This window comes from Lingula anatina, chromosome 5 (assembly GCF_051362555.1).
Source record: "Lingula anatina isolate TDL-2025a chromosome 5, LinAna3.0, whole genome shotgun sequence".
In the NCBI taxonomy this organism is placed as follows: domain Eukaryota; kingdom Metazoa; phylum Brachiopoda; class Lingulata; order Lingulida; family Lingulidae; genus Lingula; species Lingula anatina.
Window position 1 is genome coordinate 310,239 of NC_141771.1, and position 23,816 is coordinate 334,054.

Here is a 23,816-nt window from a genome sequence, read left to right on the forward strand (position 1 = left end):
GAGTGCGTCCGTGTAGAGGGCTCAGGACCAAGGGCACTTTCTAGGTCAGATGCTGTCAGGCGCTATGGGGTTAATTATTAATTGTTTGTTGAACGAGGCATTTTATTTCTAAAAAGTGCACTGAATTATTCATAAGCGAGTTGAGCCATAGATCTACAAAGCCACGACCTAAATATGGAGGACGTACATGAATGAAAAACCGCCTAAATTTAAATAGTATCTCCTCCTCTCACACGCCTCCCCATGTGTCGTCCCAACGGAGCCTAGATTTAGTGACTGTATCCCCGCAGGGACGACGCATGGAAAGGTGCGTGAGAGGAGGAGCTACTATTAAAAGATTAGGCAGTTTTCCTTTCATGTACGTCCGCCATATTTAGGTCGTGGCTTTGTAGAGCCACGGCTCAACTCGATGTGAATGCGGCTTAAATAAGTCTAAATATAAAAACACTATTAGCCAATAGTATTTTAAATTGATAGAGTAGGCCTAATTCATTAAAAAAAAAACATTTTGATCGGTGCAACGAAGTTCCGTGTTATTTGTCGTGTGTCCCTGATGTCACGCTCACATTGTTAGACATTATTACGGGATTTTCCAGATTACAGTTGTGCACGAGTTTGATATTACACGCCTTGTGTACGGAGGGATTTTGGATTGATTCTACTTTGAGTGTCGATTACATTGAGCCAGAAGAGAGTGGAGAGAGTCGCAAAAAGGTTTGAAGGTATAAAAGATAAGAGTTTTGGTTTTAAGGGGTATTCAATACGTTATAAAGACCTACATTTTAAATACCCCGCCCCCTGTTTCTGTTGTATAAAGTACTTATCCTAATATTAAAACAATAAAGATAACAAAAAAATTATAAGGTAGTGACTTCATTTTCATTTTTAGAGCATCAGACTCAATAATTACAATACAAAGTATGATCTATAAAAATCCGAATTGAATGCATATTTAACTGCCATAAATCACTTTGAATTCTTAAACAAAATGCAAAAGGAAAGGTACAATAAAAGCCCTGTCACGCGTGACTCCATCTTTCGTTCTTCTTATATCATTTCTTATTCATTGATTTGTTAATTTGTTTGTGAGATCAATTATACAAAGAAATTCCATTTCTCTTAAAACAGCATGAGTATGTTTCTAAAATTAAATACAATAAAAACAGAAAGTTGGGATATCAGTTTTATTGATAAAGAAGAACAAATATAATCACATATCAAAATATAGCTATGATGTAATCATTTCAAAAAGTTGATTTCAGATTCCACTATGATAGCCACACCACTGATACGAACGTGGTGACGATAGATGGCATAAAAAATTCAAAATTCAAAATCTGGATGATGCTAATCATTAGTTCTAAAAGTATGAATTCCTAAATAAATGATGCATTAATAATTTACTTGTACGCTTCAAATCAATCTTTTGTTACCGTTACCCTTTTCAGTATCAGATCACCACTATGAAATCCACGCCGACTGTCTCAGACGAGAGAGGATTTAAAAGACAAGATTTGGACGTGGTTGATTCCAAACTTTAAAAGGCTAAAAATGTTTGTATTCCTAAATAAAGGACACCTATTAAGAATCTGTCTGTCTACAATCTGTCACTTTTTAAAGTAACTTAAAAGTAGTAATATTTTGTACGATTCTACTTGACTTATAGTCTTTGCCCGACTCACGTATCTTCCGAAATCTTAGAATCAAACTAAATTTGTTTGGAATTAGGCAAACATATACAGTTTCTAGCAGTGAAAGAACTGGGATATGGTATCACAGTTTTACATCTATAAAAATATACACATCTAATATTCAAGTCCAATATGTGATATTCATATACAGGTATATTATATGCAGATCAAGTATGTAAACATTATCTTCAATACATGCGGCGGTTTTCATATTGAAGGCTGGGCGTCTATTTTGATCACAGACCAGGAATAAATAACATCATACGCTGTTATTTATACTTGTATGTATTGATCCATCCGCCCATTTCAGCTACCACGAGGTGCCCTTCCTGGTTGATACTCACTGCATGGAGTACCCACACTCCATCCTTGTCTGTCAACACATATCGCATGAACTGGCCAGCAGGAGACACCTGGTGGATGTTGTGAGCATGGGGGTCGCAGATAAATATGGTTTCATCTTCATCCACACAGACACCGTGTGAACTCTTCATAACGCCCTCCCCACCGTACGTGTACCGTAGCTGACCCTCAGGTGTGTAGACACGTATACAGCAGTCATTGGGATCTGATACTATGACGTCACCACTGCGTGTGGTTGTTATGTACTTGGCATATCGTACTGGTTTCGATGAGGTGTCAGTGAATACCCTGATCTGTGTACCGTCAGTACGATATACCATAACCTTATCTGCTTTACCCGCGCTATTATCCATCACGACCAGATGACCTTCGTGGTTCACTGTAATACGACCAGCTGTACTGCACTTGAACGATGATTTCACAACACCCTCTTTAATATATATCCTCACTTCCCGTGTACTGCCGTCATATACAGTAGCTGCTAGTGTACCATCACGTAGTACTGTCAGTCCATTCAGTTCCGTAACCCTGATCTCCTTCTTGATGTCCCATGTGGAGGAACAGAAGATGATACGACACTTGGTTTCATCAGCCTTACAGAACATCCCCATCACGGCGTCACCACAAGGCATTCTGTCCACAGCTATGGGCCATTCTTTCAGGTCCTTAGAATACTGCAGTTGGTGTTGTGTGATCAATGTCGGCGTGATCTCTCCTATAACCACCGCACCCATTGCCTGCTGTATGGCTGTTTCTGAAGGTTTGTTGAGAGTTATATCCTTGATTTCATCAGTAATCCCGTTCAGTTTACATTTCAAGTCCTCTGCCGCTGTTATTGCATCTTTCCAAGCGTCTGTGTGTCCTTTGTGTGTGTCCACCATACATCGCTCACAGACAAGGGCGTCACATTGGGGACAGTAGGATTTAAGATAAAGGGATGGGTGTACCTGACATTTGTCTGTAAGGGCCGCTGTTAATTCCTGAAGTCTGTGATCTTTCAAAAGTCTTGTCCTCTTATGACAGCCGGCACACGTAGAACACATGAGCTCCTTGCAGTCCAAACACACTAAGGTGGCAGGGGATTTCTTGTCTTCTGGACACACATCACACAAACCTAGAATTTAAATACACTATGACTTTGCTTTATGCTTACAAATGTTATATGTTATCAATGTGCAAAACAGATGCATTAATTTGCTATACTTTGGTATGATTAAAAGAATGATGATAGCATTTTTCGTTGTCTTGACACTGTGATACGCTTTTATATGCTGAATAAAACAAGTAATCTTTTATTTGATTATGAAGAAAACAGACGAGGGTGATATTTCACTGCCAAGAAGGCAAATGTTTTACCACTCAGCGAGGAATGACCGAACCTACAGTATTCACATCAGTTATGAACGGTTAAACACTGAAAAAAACTGTACCATTACAATACAATCGATATCAGGTCATATATTTACCTGCTCCATGAGAACTGGTACTTTGTCTTAAAACATTGGCCATGTAGTCTTGTCCATATTCTTTTAAAAGTTTGAGGAAACAATCAAATGCTTCCTGATGTGAAGAGTTCATCACAGCATCTAGCAAATGTTTTATGGCGTCTTTTGTCGCTGGTTTACTTTCCACAATCTGACGATCTCGCAGCTCAATGACGCCATCTTGGTACAGGTGATCAACAAGCCCTGTACTCCTCGGGTCTGTCAGGTTGTTGACCAGGTAGACATACTGCTGTCTAATCCTCTTCTTTTGATCTTCATTCATGATGACTCTGAAATACATATCGGAAACTTGTAGAGCATACACGTTACGTTATACCCACACAGAACTTTATAGTCTGATATAACAAATGTCACCCCATTTTTATAAGGCGTTGCTACTATTCTTAATTTTTAACCTCTGGATCACAATCACTTGCCCTGTTAGTGTCACAAGATCCTTGTGCTTCTAATATGTGATGCTCTTCTTCATTCAAGTCACTCTCATTAGTTTAAATGGGCAGGCAAATCGATAAATGTGCCACATAGTTATTGAAATGTTAGAAGAAACTTGTCTAAAATTAATTATCTTAAATCATCATTATCACCATACGGTAGGCAATAGATGTGCATAATATTTGGCAAAACGCGATTTCGGCTGCTTTCCTCCCCTCATTTTTTTCTGTTCTATGCATTCAGTTTAACATTCAGCTGTCTTATACGATGCTTACGTTTAATTTATTCACTGCGAGCTTTCCTTTCACTACTACTACTACTACTACTACTACTACTACTACACTGGAGACTGAAGATACTACTACTACTACTACTACACTGGAGACTGAAGATACTACTACTACTACTACTACTACTACTACTACACTGGAGACTGAGGATACTACTACTACTACTACTACTACTACTACACTGGAGACTGAGGATACTACTACTACTACTACTACTACTACTACTACTACTACACTGGAGACTGAGGATACTACTACTACTACTACTACTACTACTACACTGGAGACTGAGGATACTACTACTACTACTACTACTACTACTACTACTACTACACTGGAGACTGAAGATACTACTACTACTACTACTACTACTACTACTACTACTACACTGGAGACTGAGGATACTACTACTACTACTACTACTACTACTACTACTACTGCTACACTGGAGACTGAGGATACTACTACTACTACTACTACTACTACTACTACTACTACTACTACTACACTGGAGACTGAGGATACTACTACTACTACTACTACTACTACTACTACTACTACACTGGAGACTGAGGATACTACTACTACTACTACTACTACTACTACACTGGAGACTGAAGATACTACTACTACTACTACTACTACTACTACTACTACTACTACTACTACACTGGAGACTGAAGATACTACTACTACTACTACTACTACTACTACTACACTGGAGACTGAAGATACTACTACTACTACTACTACTACTACTACTACTACACTGGAGACTGAAGATACTACTACTACTACTACTACTACTACACTGGAGACTGAGGATACTACTACTACTACTACTACACTGGAGACTGAGGATACTACTACTACTACTACTACTACTACTACACTGGAGACTGAGGATACTACTACTACTACTACTACTACTACTACTACTACTACACTGGAGACTGAGGATACTACTACTACTACTACTACTACTACTACTACTACTACTACTACACTGGAGACTGAAGATACTACTGCCACTACTACTACTACTACTACACTGGAGACTGAAGATACTACTACTACTACTACTACACTGGAGATTGAAGATACTACTACTACTACTACTACTACTACTACTACTACTACTACTACTACTATCAGGGCTACCAAACCAGATCAAACCAGTATACCCATTGCATTATTCCATATGACCCCAGTGCAAGGTCTCAAAACGTTAAATTTCAAATTTACATAATATACATACAGCACTGTTCTAAAAGGTTGTCCTAACCCCTTTTCCAAGTAATGTAGGCGATGTAGGCGAGCAGACAGTGGTCAACGGGAACAGACCCATGCATCCAAGTTAAGTACCGGAGAGGAAATTTAAGGAATTATTATAGAATGTATCTTTTGGGACCATGATCACCCATTTATGTTTCCAGCATGACAATGCCACTCCACGTACAACCAATGCAACTGTAGGCTGGTTATACCCTACATGCGAACTAGATCCAGACCCCCAATGACCACCCTTACGAAAATTTCCTATAAGATTTCCTACATGTATAGGATCCTATAGGATTTCCTATAAGATTTCCTATAGGATCCTATAGGAAATCCTAAAGGACCCTATAGGAAATCTTATAGGATCCTATAGAAAATCCTATAGGAAATCTTACAGGAAATCCTATAGGATCCTATAGGAAATCTTATAGGATCCAATAGGAAATCTTATAGGAACCTATAGAAATTCATATTAACTGCTTTGAATATTTTTACAGCTTTTTATATATTGTTGGACCTTTGGCAAAATTGGTTATAGGTACTGGTCCCTCAAAACAAAAGAGAATATCATGTTTACATTCTTTATTCAATATGTATAAATGTATGTACATATTCCACAGTATGGTATGCAACCAGCGTACTAGAGAATTGTTTCATAGATTTTTTTGCAAATTTAACGGTGCTGCTACTGCTTTTGAATTATAAGTTCTATAAGTTATCACAAGGATCCAATATGTCTTGTCAAGCTGTGGCGTCACTGTCTTTTTCTTGTGTGCGTTCGAACTCCTGCCAGAATGAGTGGCTAAAACCTCCCTTGGCCAGACCGTGTCCATTGTCAGCATACTGCTTTAGTCACTTAATAATTGAAGAATTTCAGACAAAAGTCTTTTGCACATTGTTCAACTATACTGTGATGGTCTTCCTAACCTCCATCTAAGTTGTGTTGAACCATTTGCAGACGCATTCTGAAAGAAAGACTTTGTGAATTTCAATTAATTGTACATGTCTACAAAAATGCAAAATGATGAACGAAAAATTTTCGAATGAGATCAATAATAATCATTGCACCAATTCTATTTTGAGCAATTCATAGCCTTTATTAGTTAACTGAATTTTTTTCAAAGACAAGGTATTAAAGCTGGATAATTTGTAAAAAAATATAAAGAACATGAACATATTTCAGAGGACCAAGCCCACAGGAACAATCAGAAACTAATTTTAAAATGTAGAAATCTGGTTAAGTATGCAATTGAGCCATTACAGAGCTGCCAGGGCCAAAAAAGTCCCAAAAACTCATAGAAAACTAATTTCCGTGGGTAAACAGTAATTCCCTATTCTCACTAGTCTTTGCTTGGCCTAAATCATCAGTCCAAACCACAAAAAAGCAACCCCCAAGTTAAAATTTATAGCTTTTGTGTAAGCAAAATGGTCAGATTTTCACAATGCACATTTCATTTCCATTATGTATAGGTTAGCAAAAAATATTTTTAAACAAACTATGGTGTTTACCTCACATTAAGGGTTGAAAAGAAATTAAAGGGAAAGAAAACTTGGCAAATAAACGATCCTGAAGAACATGTGAGGTAATGAAATTTGCCCTGACAGCCCCTCTAACATGTTAATTGTATGTTATCTATTATCATGGGTCTTTCTCAGTTATATATCATGATGGTCCCTTGGAGGCAGTTGTGGATAACATTAAATAGATAATTTTTAATAAATCACAAACCAAAAGTTAAATGAAATGTAAATTGTTTTTTTTAGATTCAACTGCATTTAAAGAAATATTTTGATGAGCAACTGATCACAGTTTTACAAGAAATAAAGAGACTAAACAGTGATTGCATTATGTATCCTTGTTTCTTTGTTGGCTAAAAAGGAAACTATACATTATAAATTATAACTTGTTTAATGTAATATAGATATGATGTTTACAAGGTACACTACAAATTAGATCAATTACCTCATTTTCAATTTGATTAGATGCCCAAATGATCCAATGCATTACTGTAATACATACCATCCTCAATCCGATTTTTCTACACTTTGTACCCTTCCACTATGCTCCTGAATTTAAAATGTCTTGATCGCTGTATACTCATTTGCTGCTTGTCTCTTATAAACAAAGACTTAGACAGGATACCACACATCTGATAACACCTAATAGGCGGTTACTGTTACTAGTGTAACAAGAGCTACAACAGTAATGACCTAATAATAGGTGCCAGGATAAAAGAAATTCACAGTTGTTGAATCTGTGGTTATGGCTGGTGGAGTAGGGCATTCTCTAGCTAACATCAGTTGACTGTTAAACCTTACAAGTGATTGAGCATGGTTTATAATAAAATGTATCTTTATAAACATATTAATTTGTCCTCATTTCCCATCCTTTATGAGGGACAGTACTATACCCTTAATGTTCACTTACTTTTACATCATATTTTATATATTAGGCAGGATTGCACTTTCACGTTTTAAAACAGCCAAGGTCAAGTAAAATCTGATTAGATAAGGTTGACATTCAATATAATAGAAGAAATATGAAGTAAGTGAATATGATCACACAAAAAGTAAAAATATATTATATACTGATATTAAGACCAGTTTTATTGTTTTTCATTTAAACCGGCTTTATAAAAATTCACTATATGAATTAGCATAGGATTTCCCATAGGTTCCTATAGAAATTCCTATAAGATTTCCTATAGGATCCTATAGGAATTTTTGTAATGGTCTGAAAATATATCAAAAATTAAAATTACATACTGATATTTAGACCAGATTCATTATTTTTCATATAATTTGGCCTTATAAAAATTCCCTGTATGAATTAGCATAGGATTTCCTATACGTTCCTATAGAAATTCCATAAGATTTCCTATAGGATTCTATAGGAATTTTTGTAATGGTCTGAACATAAATGAAAAAAAAAATCAGCTTGAATGATTTGATACAAAAACATGCCTAATGATAAAATATTTCTCCATAAAAGATTTCTTTACAAATGATCAATTTTTTCAAGATTTCTTTAAAATAGAAATTAAAAAATTTCTATAGAATCCTATAGAAGACTATAAGAATGTGCATTTTAAACAATAAAAAGCAATTTTGCTTTAATAGTGATATTTAATGGACAATTCAAAGTTAAAAATTGACCTATATCAAATATCTGTTGTTTAGAATGATATTTGTTTATAAGATATGCATTTTTCTCAAGATTTTAACTTACAACAATTTTCTATAGGATCCTATAGGAAATCCTATAGGAAATGTGCCCTATAGGATCCTATAAGATTTCCTATAGGATCGTATAGGATCCTATAGGTGTTGCATATTGTAATGTAATTAACATAATTAACATATCTCCCGCAATGCATTGTTCCTTTATGAGTTAGCCAACATGCCCACATGTGGCTGGATGTTATGTAATAAATGAGTTATTAAAAAAATGTTAACTTGAGTTACATAACAACAGAAAACTACGACATGGTGTCAGAATCGGGATCTACATTGGATGTAGCATAATTTGGAGCTTGGATGACCCACAATTTACAGGATAAAAACGGATTTTGAATCACTCAAAAAAAAAAATGGAGCACATGTATGGGATACAGCCGCGTCACATGGACTGGGAATCCATGGACTTACCGCGTACGTTCAAACTTTTCAAGGAAAAGTGTGAATTGATATTTGAAGGACCTTTAGATGCTGTGTCAGAGGAAAGACAAGTGAAATTTCTTCTCTTGTGGATCGGAGAAAAAGGCCGCGAAATTGTGAAAACTTTTAACATTGATGATCCAGACGTGTTGACCTCGTATTGGCAAAAGTTGGAAGAATACACGAAGCCCAAGAGTAACTTTCGAATTCAGAGATTTAAACTTAGAGCATGCAGACAAGAAGCAGGTGAGAGCATTGATTCTTTTGTCAGACGAATCAGACTCGTGGCAAATGAATGCAAATATACCGATGTTGAACAACACATAATTGACACTCTTATTTTTGGCACTAACTCGGAGCGAATTCAGGCAAAATTATTACAAAAAGAGGAAAATTTAACACTAGATCAGGCTCTTGTCATTGCACGAACAGAGGAAGCAACTAAGAAACAGATTGAGGATCTTCACAGTACATCAGCTAAGGAAATTCATGCACTACGGCCAAGTGGAAACAGTCAAAGAGGGAGACAGCGTTACAGACAGCCACAACATCGTACTCCTCGCCAGCAAACTCAGTCAAAGGCACCAAGCAAACAACGCTCACGACAGCCACTGCAAGAATGTGGTAAGTGTGGAACTGAACATGGTTTTCAACAGTGCCCAGCTAAAGGCACAATTTGTCTCAAATGTGGCAAGCCAGATCACTGGAAAAGGGTATGTAGAACAAAAACAGTAACTGCATCGACCCATAGTAAAACTGTGCATTCAGTAGCAAATGAAAGTGACAGTAGCAGTGTATACTTTGACTCTATATATGTAGACAGTATTCAGTCAAAACAGTCCCCCGTTAAGCCATTTGCTGACATTGAAGTTAAAGTTGGGAACTCTGCTTCAACATTACATTGCAAAATAGACACTGGCGCTGAGGGAAATGTGATACCACTGTCTTCTTTCAAGAAACTTGCAATTAAGCAACCACTAAAGCCTACAAATGACACGATTACTGGATATGGTGGCAGTAAATTACCAGTATGTGGGATAGCAACATTGACATTCACAAATGACAAGGTCATGGTGACCTCAGACAGCTATATTGTGGACTGTGAAGGACCAGTTATACTAGGAATGGAAACCAGTCAGAAACTGGGACTTGTTTCTCTGAACATAAATACAGTGACAAGACAGTCCATACTATCAGAGTATAAGGATGTCTTTGAAGGTATCGGGAAATTGGATGGGGAATATCACATAAATATTGACCCAACTGTTTCTCCTGTTGTTCACCCACCACGGCGTGTACCTATTGCATTGCAGCCAGCACTCAAGGAGGAGTTGGACTCTCTCGTTGAGCAAGGGATCCTATCACCCGTCACACAACCAACGAAATGGGTAAACTCATGTGTATGTGTAACCAAACCCAAAGGAAAAATACATCCCTGCCTGGATCCAAAGGACTTAAATACGGCAATTAGACGTCCACATCACTACACTCCAACACTGGATGACATCCTACCTCAACTGAATGGCGCGCATTATTTCAGTATACTTGACCTTCGGAGTGGGTATTGGAATATCACGTTAGATGAAGAAAGTTCTCTCCTGACTACTTTCAATACGCCCTTCGGAAGATTTAGATACAACAGACTACCCTTTGGCCTCTCGCTATCTCAAGACATCTTCCAGGCCAAGATTGAAGAAGTATTCAAAGACATTCCAGGGTCTACCGGAATCGCCGACGACCTTATCATAGCAGGTTGGCAGGAAGACGGATCTGACCACGATGCGTCTCTGCGCGTAGTATTAGATACCGCCAGAAGAAAGGGGATACGCTTTAATGAAGACAAGATGATTCTTAGAAAGGAGGAAATTCCATTCTTCGGTCATATTATAGGAAAAGACGGGCTAAAACCAGACCCAGCAAAGGTAGAAGCCATTAATGTAATGGATGAGCCGAGAAATGTATCTGAGCTACAAACATTCCTTGGGATGACCAATTATCTAAGCAGATACATTCCCCATATGTCTCAACTTACAGCCAGTCTCAGAGACCTGTGCAAAAAGGATAGTGTTTTTCAGTGGAATGCTGAACACTGTATCGCATTCAACGAGATTAAAAGAGAAATAGCAAATGCAACAAACCTCCAATTCTACGACAGTAGCAAGTCACTTACACTCCAAGTTGACGCTTCATCTTATGGATTAGGAGCTGCCTTAATCCAGGATAAAGGCCCAGTTGCATATGCATGGCCAGCAAAGCACTCACAGAAACATAGTCACGTTACTCAAACATTGAACGCGAGATGTTAGCAGTAGTGTTTGGTCTTGAAAAGTTTCACCATTTTATCTATGGTAGACATGTTACAGTAGAGACTGACCATAAGCCTCTAGAAGCCATTTTCAAGAAGCACCTACACAACGCACCACCGCGTCTGACCCGCATGTTGCTGAGACCACAGTGTTATGACACAGAGATTGTGTATGTCCCAGGCAAAAATATAGGACTAGCTGATGCCCTCTCACGCATGAAACCTTGTGAAGGTGACTCCATCAAAGGACTTGACATCACAATACATGAATTACACTCTTACATGAATGCAAATCCAACACGCATTGAGCAAATTCGCGAGGAAACTAGTAAAGAACCACAGCTAGCAGCTCTTCGTGAAATGATTTCTGTAGGATGGCCAGCTACACGCAGCGAGTGTCCAGAATTTCTCCACCCATACTGGAACTACCGTGATGAGTTAGGCATCTCAGATGGAATCATTATGAAGGGGAATAGGATGATTATTCCTACAGTACTTCGCCCTGACTTACTTAAACAGCTACATTATGCCCACCAGGGAGTGGAGAAATGTAAGCTACGTGCAAAATCGTCTGTATTCTGGCCTGGCATGAATAATGATATTGAGCACACAGTTGGACTGTGTCCACCTTGCCAGAAACACGCAGCTGCCAACAGTAAGGAACCCTTATTGCCAGCAGATGTACCTCCCCGTGCCTGGCACACATTAGCAGCAGATTTGTTCTATTGGAGACAAACTGACTACTTATTAGTTGCTGACCAGTACAGCAAATATCCCTTAGTGCGGAAACTTACAAGTACATCATCAGGCAGTGTAATTGCACACTTAAAGAGCATATTCGAGGAGCATGGCATCCCTGAGATTCTTAAAACTGACAATGGACCTCAGTTTTCGTCTGAAGAATTCAAAAACTTCGCAAACACTTGGGGATTTACGCACATTACATCCTCACCTATGTATCCGCAGTCAAATGGATTCATAGAACGAATGGTACAGACTGTTAAAAGTCTATTTCAGAAAGCATGGGAATCAAATTCAGACCCCCACCTATCCATGTTATGTCTTCGCACAACACCCATTGATCACAACCTACCAGCGCCTTGTGAGTTATTGAATAACCGGAAGTATAAAACAAATATTCCCGCTGGACAGTCACAGTTGAACTCCGACTACAATGTAGCATTACAGAAGAGACAGAACTCCAGTAAAACACACTATGATCAGCATGCCAAACCACTTGCACCTTTTCATGAAGGAGAATTTGTTCGCATGTATGACACCCAGAATAATACATGGCAACCTGCCAAGGTTAAAACTGTATCAGACAAACCCAGATCTTATTATGTGGAATCCAATGATGGAATTTACCGTCGCAACAGGAAACACATTCATAAAACAAAAGAACATTTTGATTTCAGAAACAATGAGATTGGGGAAACTGATGAACCTCTTGTTGACATTAGAAACACAGAGACTGTTACAAAATGTGAAACATCTCAATCTCAACCCTTACGCAGATCAAGCAGGAACATTAAACCTCCAGAGAGACTGAACTTATGAATTAATTCAGTAATAATGACTGTAACAAATCAATTGTGAAGATGTTACATATTGACTGTAATTTGAATAAGCTTAATCATAATTGTTTCATTTATGAACTCTGGACTTGAGATTCTGTTGACTTTTGTGTTAAAAAAAAACAACATTTACATGTGCCTATGAACTGTGAACATTGAAATGTCTTGGAGACAAAGACAACACGGACAGTGAACTGATAATGTTTATTAGCAACTTTAAAAAAAAATAATAATTCAAGGATTTTTTTTATTGAAAAAAAAGGGAGATGTTGCATATTGTAATGTAATTAACATAATTAACATATCTCCCACAATGCATTGTTCCTTTATGAGTTAGCCAACATGCCCACATGTGGCTGGATGTTATGTAATAAATGAGTTATTAAAAAAATGTTAACTTGAGTTACATAACAACAGAAAACTACGACAATAGGAATCCTATAGGATCCTATAGGAAATTTTCTTAAGGGTGGGGACGTACATAGTAGACGACCCCACCCAGTAGGAATAGAGCTAAACCGCCCCTGAGGGGAAAACTATCCGGCAATTGTTTGTTCTAATTACTTTTCCTCAGTTAACCTTTAAATGAACAACAAGCCACCTAGCTCTCTATAACTCGAGAAATATAATGGTACCTACATTGTGGATCAAATTTTGGTTCAGAGTAGACCTGCTCCAGAACACCCCTGGCTGCGTGCCTGGTTATCAAATATACTCTAGATGCATATCATTTCGTAGCTACGTAAACACCTTAACAAATCTTAACAAAGGATTTGCGTTGCATTGTGGGTTCTTTACCCCAGTTGTCCTCACAACATGTCACAATCTGTGACGTGGGGGATGTTGTTCTGTGCCACATGTTGGCGGGAAAGCAGGTGAATAAAAATATCAGTAAATATTTTGTCGCCGGCATACAAATATTCTTTCCAAAAATGTACGCTTCAGAAAATCGATATTCCTTTACAAACACCCGTACTAAGTGAAACAGGGATATAACGGGTAGAAAAATCATGTCATTACTGAGTACGCATTTTCAACTGGGCCTATATCTGCATATGCGTGAGTTCAATCAGTGACTTATTTTATCCCAGAATAGGTCAAACATGTTACAACAATACAGCCAATCTAACCTGCATCGCATTATATTCTTACTGATTTAATTTCAGTGTACAATCTGTTAAATCGGAATACTTTATGAGTGAATAAATATAAATCAAAATTATGAATTATGAATTCAAAGCAAAAAAAATCATTTAGTTGAACATATTTATTATGTTCTCCTCAGTAACGGAATAACAACATACATTTATATCCCATTTTGGAAAATCAATGTACATTCTTCTTAAAAGCTAATAATAGGAGCACGTACTGTAATAATAAAAAAAACCCTGTGCACTTTTAACTCCTCTCCGGTATTTTCAATATATTTAAATTATGTATTTATATTTTATTTTCAGCTTACTTGCAGGAGCATCACCTAGGCCTACATGTACTACTACAGGTTGTCTTTTATCCAGTTAGCAATTAAATGTATCTTACCAGTGTTGGATCTCAAATAATTAATACACCCCAAAAAATCAAAATGTCATTTTTACATCAGAACAACAGTGTCTTGCAGGGGTTCCCACTATACATAACAGACTTGTAGTGAAAAATACCAGATTTTTTTATTTACATCAACCATAGAGATAAATCTGTATACTAGTACATGTGCTAGTACCTCCCTGGCATCAACATTGGACCGACTTTGATTTAAATTCCATAACACCTCTGTCATCAGTTACTACATTAATTTCAGACAATGTCAATAAAACTTCATAATTGTTCATAAAATGTTTTGGGATATGCAATATTCTTAATGTTTTCAATTTGGCCCCAATTTTCTTAGATTCATAATGTAAACTCTTAACATAAAATATTGAACCCCAAAATAACAATATCTAATCACATAATTAACCTATAATAATGCATACCAATTATTTTCAGCAAAAGCCATCAAGACTCAGAATAAATGTCACCATTTTGCATAAGATAAATAATATATATTAACTACTACATATTAATAATAAAAATCGACTAACTGAGGCTATTAACACCAAATTAAAAATTTTCTTTTGTCAAAATTATAACTATCAAATTATTCATTTTCACACATTATAAAAGGTAGCTTTAACCATATTTACATTGCCTGTACTACTAACTTGACCCTCGGACTAGTTAGTCCCCTATTCTGAATGGGGCCACAGATAGGGTCAGTTTGGTTGTATATATATATATATATCTGCCATAACAATCGATAGCCCGTGAGCCATACCTATATGTATTTCCTCCTACGCAACGCCAGTCCGCGAACTTGGTGTTATCATCGTCTCAGCAACCACAATTGCCACTAGTGGTGTGATGTCTGGCGTAGCTGGCTAAGGGTACAGCGGTTTCTTTACTAATTTAGGGGAACAAGTGGCTGTGGCAGGCCCGTAGCCAGCTTGACATCAGCGGTGGATTTAAAGTGGGGTAGGGGGGTCTTGAGCTCCCTTCGGTTTCTGAAAAATATATCACACTAATATTTCCCTTCTGAAATGAGAATTTTTAGAAGCTGAATCATAGTTTTAAACCGTTCAAAAGGCCACAGTTTGCCCTCCAAAAAAACACTTTTTTTTCGGGGCCCTTGAGCAGGCCCCGAGCCTCACACCAAGGGGCCGAGGTGATGGTCGGCTTCGGCCTGTTGTTCCGGACACCCCCCCCCCCCCCCCCCCCTTCAAATAATCCGCCCCTGGACTTTGTCAATTTTTTTTGCCATCAAGGTTTATTTCACCGTGTCTGCTGTACATGGGTACAGGAAATGTTTCACCGAAATTATTTTGTTCATGCAGTTGTACAGGTATATGTTAGAACGGTCGTCCACGGGGAATTATTTGGCGGTTTCTGCCCTGAAGTCAAGTAATTTTAACGTTGAACGAGCCCGTGCCTTAATCCTCATTTCCAGGTCAGAATGAAAATGAAAGAAATTATATCACCAGCGCTGAGGGAAAATAAACGCGTTATGCACAACGCCCTTGGGTACGACCGCACTTTGATAAACAGGTCACCGTGATCACGTTTAGGATCAATAACACCGCAGAGGCAGCGAGTGTGGGGACTGAACAGTGTGGGACTGAATTTGGACAAGTGACGGTAAGTGAGGGCACGATGACCAATATGACCACTTGACGTCAGCGCGCTCGGTAAGAGCTCAGACTGTAGTATACGCAGGTAAGTGGACACCTATCTATTTAAAGCGACAACAAGTGATTTTTACGTTAATTCCCTGTGCCAAGTGTTGTGTGGACAGTGCAGGAATTGTGACAGGTGTGAGACAAGTTGACAGTACCACAGGTGGGTCGTCTACTCGATACTTAACGTTTGCGAAGGGGCAATATTTTTCACCGAGAGCACGAATTTCTAGGGCTTTTACCTGTATACTAAGTCCTGTTCATACTGCACATCAAATCTATTACCTGTATACTCTGGAATATGGGGGCGAATTGTAAGCATGGCTTTAAATATAGACAGTCAAGGTAATTTCACCGGCTTCTCCTCCCATCCCCACCCCACCCCACCCCACCCCACCGGTCCCCCCCCCCCCACCCCCCTCCAATAGTCTACCCCTTCTAGATGCTCACTAGTAAACCCACAGTAAGTGTGAAAACAACTTCAGTTTGGGGCAGTTGTGTTAATAAGCCCATCTCATCACTTCGCGGGTTAAAGGGTGCAGACTCGGACCAAGTATGTGTGACATCAGAGTCAGTTAACAGAGGGGAACGCTGGACGTCACAGATGACGTAAAACTACTGCTCGTACAGACGTGTAATTTCACAGTACGCTGGTGCCTGGTATGTGCATATTCATAGAGTGTAGACAGATGTCGTTAAGTCCTAAAACCAAAGATGTACATTGCGTGTCCTGGTGATGACGCTGAAATGGGACATTTTCCGTCACAAATCAGTTGTCCGTTGACGGCCAGGGTTAAGAGAGAATCATGATATGGTAAAAGATACATGTACATTGTACGCACAGGATGTGTTTGTATAAAGTTGGCGTGAGATCTTATTTATCATGTCAGGAACGGCGCATGTCATGGAATTTGATATGTTGCAAGTTCCTGCCAAGATTACAAGATATGCATGATTATATAAAAATAACTTCAACTTGTAAGTTGATATTTTGAGGTGCATTTATTTGCTTCTTTCGCTTTTCAACTGAAATTAATCATAAATTAAAATTTTATTAATTAAAAAAGATAAAAAAGTAAAATCTTTATCTGGATTACAGCAGTCGATCTACAGTGACTGTCCGGACTCCCTATCCAGTACTCTATATACAGTGTAGTCATAGTCGTGTCCATAGTCACCAACGCGCGGCCATGATAAAAATCAACAAAGGCCACAAAACAACTTACAACCAGGATATTAAGAGTTGTTAGTCCGTTCTTGACTCCCCTACAACCCTAGGATGACGTCACACCTATCAGATCTAATCGTTCCCATGGGTGATACCATATTTTTAAATAGCACAACAAAATATTTAGATTTTATTCTAGCGACGCACGTCTAAATATTGAAGAAAATTTAGATGTGCGTCACTAGAATAAAATTTAAACATTACTATATATATTTTACGTAAACTTTGGATGCCGTCCGATCCTTTTTTTATTTATTTGAAAGACTGGTGCCTCCATCCAAGTCCCGTGCAGCTGGCCGCGGATCTCTTTCTTCGTGCGTGATCTCATTAACTGTGTGAATATCCTAAACCCGGCGTACCTTGACAAACCACATGAAGCCTTATATCACCTGCTTTGTATGAACACAAACACCGCGTGGTTTACATTTCAGTCATTGGCACAGGTGGGACTGGCATTAACTAAACACACGGATATTTTCAGTCAGATATACCGTGTATTGTTGACAAAAGTTCTGTATCAGCACACTGCGTCTGTCTCAGAGTATTCTATGTACCCCCCCCCCCCCACCCCATCCCAATCCCCAAGTCAGTAGCGTGGCAGTCAGTTTACGAGCACCTTCTATTTCCGCCAGTTAATCACAGAGTTGTAACACCTGTAACACCTGTGAGCGTTAAGTCACAGAGACCTGGACAGCGAGGGTAGAGACTACTCCTGGACACTAAGGCTAAGGTAAAGTACTCTGTTCTATCATCAGCGATTTAGTCAATTATTTCACAAAGATCTAGACACTGGGGTCTACACCGCGTCTGATAGCGTGCTGCCAGCCGTTAACGCCACGTTAATCAAAGGCCACAGTGTAGAGGACGCGACACGCGACACTTCACTGACGGGGTCTAAACCGTGCCTCTATTAGCTGTGTTAACCTCGTTTCACAATAGGCGAAAATATACGTGTATCTGAGCGTTGTTTTGACTGTTTTTCGGATTAAAATTAGTGTATTTTCCCCTAAACGTCAAGGTAAGTCAGGCTTACAGGAAGAGAGACGGCAGTGTGTGTGTGTGTGTGTGTGGGGGGGATAAGACCAGTTTTTGGGTCATGGTATTGATAACACCCCTGGTAGAAAAAGTATTAAAAACATTCACCATTGCGGATGTTTACCAGTTGCTGAGTATTATAGTTTGATCTTATTGTCATTGTATCACGACTCATGTCGTCGTGTCAATAGTGTCATTTATCACCTGGCCCCATTCCCCGACAGGAAAGCTTACGGGGGTACAGGGTCGCTTTGACCTGCAATTAAATGTAATTATGTCAAACTAGAACTCGTCAAACTACATAGGGTGTTACGTCAAGTTAGTATGTAGTCAGAATATGTCGGCGACTTAGCGACCTGTACTAAAAGTTGCCAAATAGACAAGTAGTAGTAGGCCTTCTTTTTTAGCTGTCTTATAAATTGTGTTTGTTTGTGTGTGTGTGCGTGTGTGTGTGTGTGTGTGTGTGTGTGTGTGTGTGTGAGAGAGAGAGAGAGAGAGACTGAAAGAGAGTTTTCAAGGAGATTTCCCGGGACATGTAGGATAACAAATAACTTTAACGTCATTAATTTTCAGGCACACTTAAGAGATCAGGAGTAATTCATGGCAGCCATCACCATGACGCTGCCAAGGGGGACATCGATGACTTTTATTGTCCTTGGAATAGTAACACTGTCGTACGCCATGAATATGACAGGAAGCATGAATATGAACATGACGAACCACAACATGAACAGTAGCATGAATATGAACATGACGAACCACAACATGAACAGTAGCATGAATATGACTGGTCACAATATGAGTGGCCATAACATGACTGGTCACAATATGAGTGGACATAACATGACTGGTCACAATATGAGTGGACATAATATGACTGGTCACAATATGAGTGGACATAACATGACTGGTCACAATATGAGTGGACATGACATGACAAATCATGACATGAGCGGACATGACATGACGGGTGGTCATGCGGTAAGTAGAAAGGGGGTAAGAGACAGATAGAGGAGAGAGAGAGAGGACGGGGGAGAAAGAGAGAGGAAGAGAGAAAGAGAGAGGAAGAGAAAATGAGAGAGAGAGAGAGAGAGAGAGAAAGGAGGGAGAAGAGAAGAGAGTGGGTTTGTATGAGTAGATGTGTCCAAACTAGTTAATGGCAGATTTTATCTTTCTTCGTACGCAGAAACCGTTACCGATCACGATATCATCAAATAATGAGAAGTTCTTTGACCATAATGGTCGAATATTTCCGATGGTTACTGTTTGGTATCTAGATTATTCTTATTTTTCTCACCTTATGTTTTCCTTTTTGAAAAAGGAGAAACACTCATTGTTAAGTTAACTGATAGCTTTCTCCGAAATTGTTGTCATTTACTTATTTTAATTTGTTAATTTCTGTATTTTTAGACTTCATTCCATGTTGGTTTTGAAGAAATAATTCTTTTCCGAGAATGGGTGACTTCAAACGAATGGAGTAAGTCAGTCTCTCTCTCTCTCTCTCTCTCTCTCTCTCTCTCTCTCTCTCTCTCTCTCTCTCTGATTACATGTACATATTCAGTTTATACAATGAACTCTGTTTGGCAATGCTCCTCCGATAAATAAATATGATCAAATTTTAGTCAAGACTGTATTTGAGACAGACCTTTTTCCTTTTCAGGTTTTGGACAGTTTTCCTAACAATGCCTTGAGTCAAAGCACACGTCAATCTTAGTCGATATAAATATTTATAAGCATGAGAACTTATTTTACAATTAAATTCATTCTAGAAAAAAGTCCTTTAATAACGCTTTATATATATATATATATATATATATATATATATATATATATATATATCTGATACATACATACATTTTATCGTTCATTTCTCCATCCTTTCTTGCCTCATCAAAACTTCCTCCATTATCCATTTATCTTTTCGTTTATTCCAGATTTTGCGCTCACGTGCATCTTTTTCTTCATCTTGTCTGTTCTATACGAAGGCCTGAAATCTTTTAGAGAATACCTTAACCACCGGTATGCCGGCAGTGTGGGGGAGAAGTACACCTGTCAAAATGGCGGCGGCGGGTATGACACAAACATCAAGAAGCCAAAAGGAGGGTAAGACTGGGCTCCCATACCTACAGGATCGATCCATCTCCAAAATGTCTCTCGCTAAATTGCTTTCAGCTTAAGCGGCTTAGATGTCTAAAGCTGCTTCACGATAATTGATTGTCCCCTTGTAGCTTCAGTAGGTGTGACAGACATTTAAGCCGTTTAAGTTGATTGCAATTTAGCTAGAATCCAGTTGGAGATAGATCGATCCATAGTTAGTACAATAGGGTCTGGGAATGGTCCCTAAGATCGCATGACAACATTTGTTTTGTTACTGTGATGGTTTTATTGTACAACTAAAATCAAAATGATTTTTGCCCAATGTGTCGATGTATGTCCTGCCGCATTCTTCAGAAAATAGCGCCCAAGGTTGATTGAAGACGCCATCATAGTATCTGAGTGTTTAACACTGCTGATGAAGTTTTTAGTTAGCATGGTATTTTGATCTAAAACCCACTCAAATGATAAAATGGGTATATTCATTGAGGATAAAAGTAATAGAAAAAATGGTAATAGAATAGGCGTTCGTGCTGACTTTGTATGACAGGTAATACAGGTAAAGTAATCACACCTGTGACCTCTCACCTGACACTGTCACATATAAGCCAGAAATGTTGAGGTATGCCATGACATTCTGTGAAGAAGTCAGCGTCTGCTACTACCTCGTCCTGTCACTTGTCCCAAATTAACTGTTCTTTACTGCAGATAAAGATTTATATTCAAGACCGACGTCGCGTTTTTTAAACCGAAGTATAACTTCTTTTAGATAAAAAAGATGTAAATGGGAATCATGTGCAATTATTGGAAAGCTAACCACGTTTATAACTTAACCTGAGCATAGGGGCATGCCATTAATGTGTTTATTTGAAGATTAGTACTCCGGTCACGTCACTTTTTCATTTCTTTACTATGTAGGACGTAAGGGGCCATTCAGTATGAAAAGAATCGAGTGCTAGCTGGTCCACGGCCTCAATATGGCGGACCTACATGAAAGGAAGACTGCTTAATCCTGTAATGGTCTCTCCGCCTCTTTCATGCCTCCCCACAAGTTGTCCCTGCAGGGGCACAGTAATTGAATCTCGTCTCAATTCGACCGGTCGAGGGACGACGAGTGGGGAGTAGTTTGAGAGGCGGAGACACCATTACAGGATTAAGCGGTCTTCCATTCATATAGGTCCGCCATATTTAGGCCGTGGACCAGCTAGCACTCGGCTCTTCTCATTCTGAATGGCCCCTAAGACAACAGACGACGAGTTGAAAAACATTCAGTACATTAGGGCTCATTCCCAGTGAAACTGTCGGTCTAATAAGCTCGATCCATACCGCGAGAACTCTGACTGCATGTAATTGGTTTTTCTGTTGTTAAAACAGATTAACACGCCTCATCTTGTTTCAAACCTTCTAGCACAATTGCCAGTTTTTCTGTATTCTACTCAACCCCGGAGGCGTGTTAATCTGATTGCATTCAGCGAGAGTCTGCTCAGAGATGGATCGAACTACGTAGACCTAAAATATCTTTGGGAATAATTCCATAAACATCAAGTATTAATGAGGTTAGTGTAAGGAGAGATCATAGCTGGGGATATCCCGTGCCTGCACCGTTCTAATGTATATCCATGGTGTAAATCAGCTCGCCTTCAGGGCAGAAATAAGGGTCTGAGTATTGATAACAAACCTTTGAAAAAAATCCCAAAAAGAAGAAAAGAAGGAGGAATATATATTTTAGGGATCATTTAGAGTGTTCAGTGCAGTGTAGTGTACTTTACTGTAATACACACACTGGACAATAGAAGTGTCACCCCTACTGAACCAATACTATGGGGGAGATAAATGACTGTGGAATGATATGCTCCTGGTATCATTTTATTAACAATAAATTTCACAAAAAGACCAACAATACAATTCCATGGTACAGCGGTTTTATACTCATTAGTCACATTATAAGTAGACCAGGCATTATAAATTTGATTACTCTGATACAGGGGGTAGCACTTCTATTGTCCAGTGTGTGCAGAATAATCCGGAGCCTTTTCGAAGCCTCTGCTGATTTCGACATCATGGAAATACTGCCGAGATCGAGAACTATTGCTTTTCTTTAAGCAAGGAGAGGCCTCACACCTTGGCAGGGGTGGGGGATGGGGGGGGGGTGGCAGGTATCACAGGTACTGCCACAGAGAGGGGAAGAGAGGGTTGAAGACAAACACGTCATTAAGTCGACTAGGGACCAGTGTAACCTCATCATGACCTCCACTGTTACTTTCAGGTGTGGAGCCCACATGTGTCGCTGCGTTCACTACCTCCAAGCGTTCCTCCACATCCTCCAAGTCTTCGTCAGTTACGTTCTAATGATGGTCTTCATGCTGCTCAACGTGTGGCTGTGTGTGGCGGTGTGTGTGGGGGCGGGTGTCGGCTACCTGTTGTTTGGCTGGAGGCGGAGCGTTGTCAACGACGAGAATGAACACTGTAACTAACCATACGCCGCCCTCTGATATCAAACCCCCACTAAAATACTGTAATGAACTACACAGGGGGCCACATTCAGTGGCGGATTTAGAGGGGAAGTCAGGGGGGACCTGACCCCCCCCTTCCATTTCTGGTCTCCTCTTGAAATCATAATTTCGACTAGCTGAATCATAGTTTTAAACCTTACCGTACAGCGGATTGAGAGGGGGGGGGGGGGAGTCAGTGGGTCTCTCTAGCTGGGGGAAAGAAAGGAGAGAAAATGGCAAAGAAATAGCCAGAGAAAATCTGTGAAAACCTAATGTAAAAAGTCTCTCTGTAAGCTTTGTGGAGGGTTAGTGCTTGCCACATATTTCCATTTCTGATTAAAATCATATAAGGCCTATCTGACATTATTATTCAAGAATGGTATATTTATCTGTATACCACGGAATAAATGAATTATATTTTAAACTTTTTAAAGAAAAAAGTTTTTGACTTATTCTTGTTATGAATTAAAGTTGGATTTAAACTTAATGAAAACACTCCAGCATCAGACCAATTTTATTCATAAAGGCAAGACTTCAAACAGGTGATTTTATTTCTCTATCAAACATTTAATCTGCTTTACAGTTATCAAAATGAAAAAAAAAAAAAAACCAACCCAGAAAAGGCACCGGTATGGACTAGTGTAAACAGTCATGTGAAGT

The 23,816-nt window shown here is 38.9% G+C and overlaps 2 protein-coding genes across 8 annotated transcripts; one reads left to right on the plus strand and one right to left on the minus strand.

Moving 5' to 3' along the window:
- Positions 1–1,170: 1,170 nt before the first annotated feature.
- LOC106174372 (uncharacterized) lies at positions 1,171–14,128 on the minus strand. The gene is made up of 3 exons (XM_087014207.1): positions 13,738–14,128; positions 3,521–3,828; positions 1,171–3,168 (listed from the first exon to the last, which is right to left on the minus strand). The coding sequence occupies exons 2-3, from the start codon at positions 3,819–3,821 to the stop codon at positions 1,961–1,963; spliced, it is 1,509 nt and encodes a 502-aa protein (XP_086870333.1). The 5' UTR covers positions 3,822–3,828; positions 13,738–14,128; the 3' UTR covers positions 1,171–1,960.
- A 1,968-nt stretch (positions 14,129–16,096) lies between these two features.
- Positions 16,097–23,672, plus strand: LOC106158117 (high affinity copper uptake protein 1). 7 transcript variants are annotated; one of them, XM_087013408.1, is made up of 6 exons: positions 16,097–16,347; positions 19,144–19,314; positions 19,384–19,551; positions 19,981–20,047; positions 20,505–20,673; positions 22,931–23,672. In XM_087013408.1, the coding sequence occupies exons 2-6, from the start codon at positions 19,171–19,173 to the stop codon at positions 23,136–23,138; spliced, it is 756 nt and encodes a 251-aa protein (XP_086869534.1). In that variant the 5' UTR covers positions 16,097–16,347; positions 19,144–19,170; the 3' UTR covers positions 23,139–23,672. The 7 variants fall into 7 exon arrangements, with proteins under 7 accessions (XP_086869534.1, XP_013389447.2, XP_013389450.2 ...); XM_013533993.3 differs by having other exon boundaries at positions 16,117–16,269; positions 19,144–19,551; positions 22,931–23,654; XM_013533996.2 differs by having other exon boundaries at positions 16,131–16,347; positions 19,144–19,551; positions 22,931–23,654.
- Positions 23,673–23,816: the final 144 nt, after the last annotated feature.

Bases quoted from the DNA above. Each gene is read 5' to 3' on its own strand.
- LOC106158117 (XM_013533993.3), top strand. From the start codon at position 19,171: ATGGCAGCCATCACCATGACGCTGCCAAGGGGGACATCGATGACTTTT. The intron at 20,048-20,504 runs GTAAGTCAGTCT...CGTTTATTCCAG, and splicing joins GGTGACTTCAAACGAATGGA to ATTTTGCGCTCACGTGCATC. The intron at 20,674-22,930 runs GTAAGACTGGGC...TGTTACTTTCAG, and splicing joins ATCAAGAAGCCAAAAGGAGG to GTGTGGAGCCCACATGTGTC.
- LOC106174372 (XM_087014207.1), bottom strand. From the start codon at position 3,821: ATGAATGAAGATCAAAAGAAGAGGATTAGACAGCAGTATGTCTACCTG. The intron at 3,169-3,520 runs GTAAATATATGA...TTTAAATTCTAG, and splicing joins TACCAGTTCTCATGGAGCAG to GTTTGTGTGATGTGTGTCCA.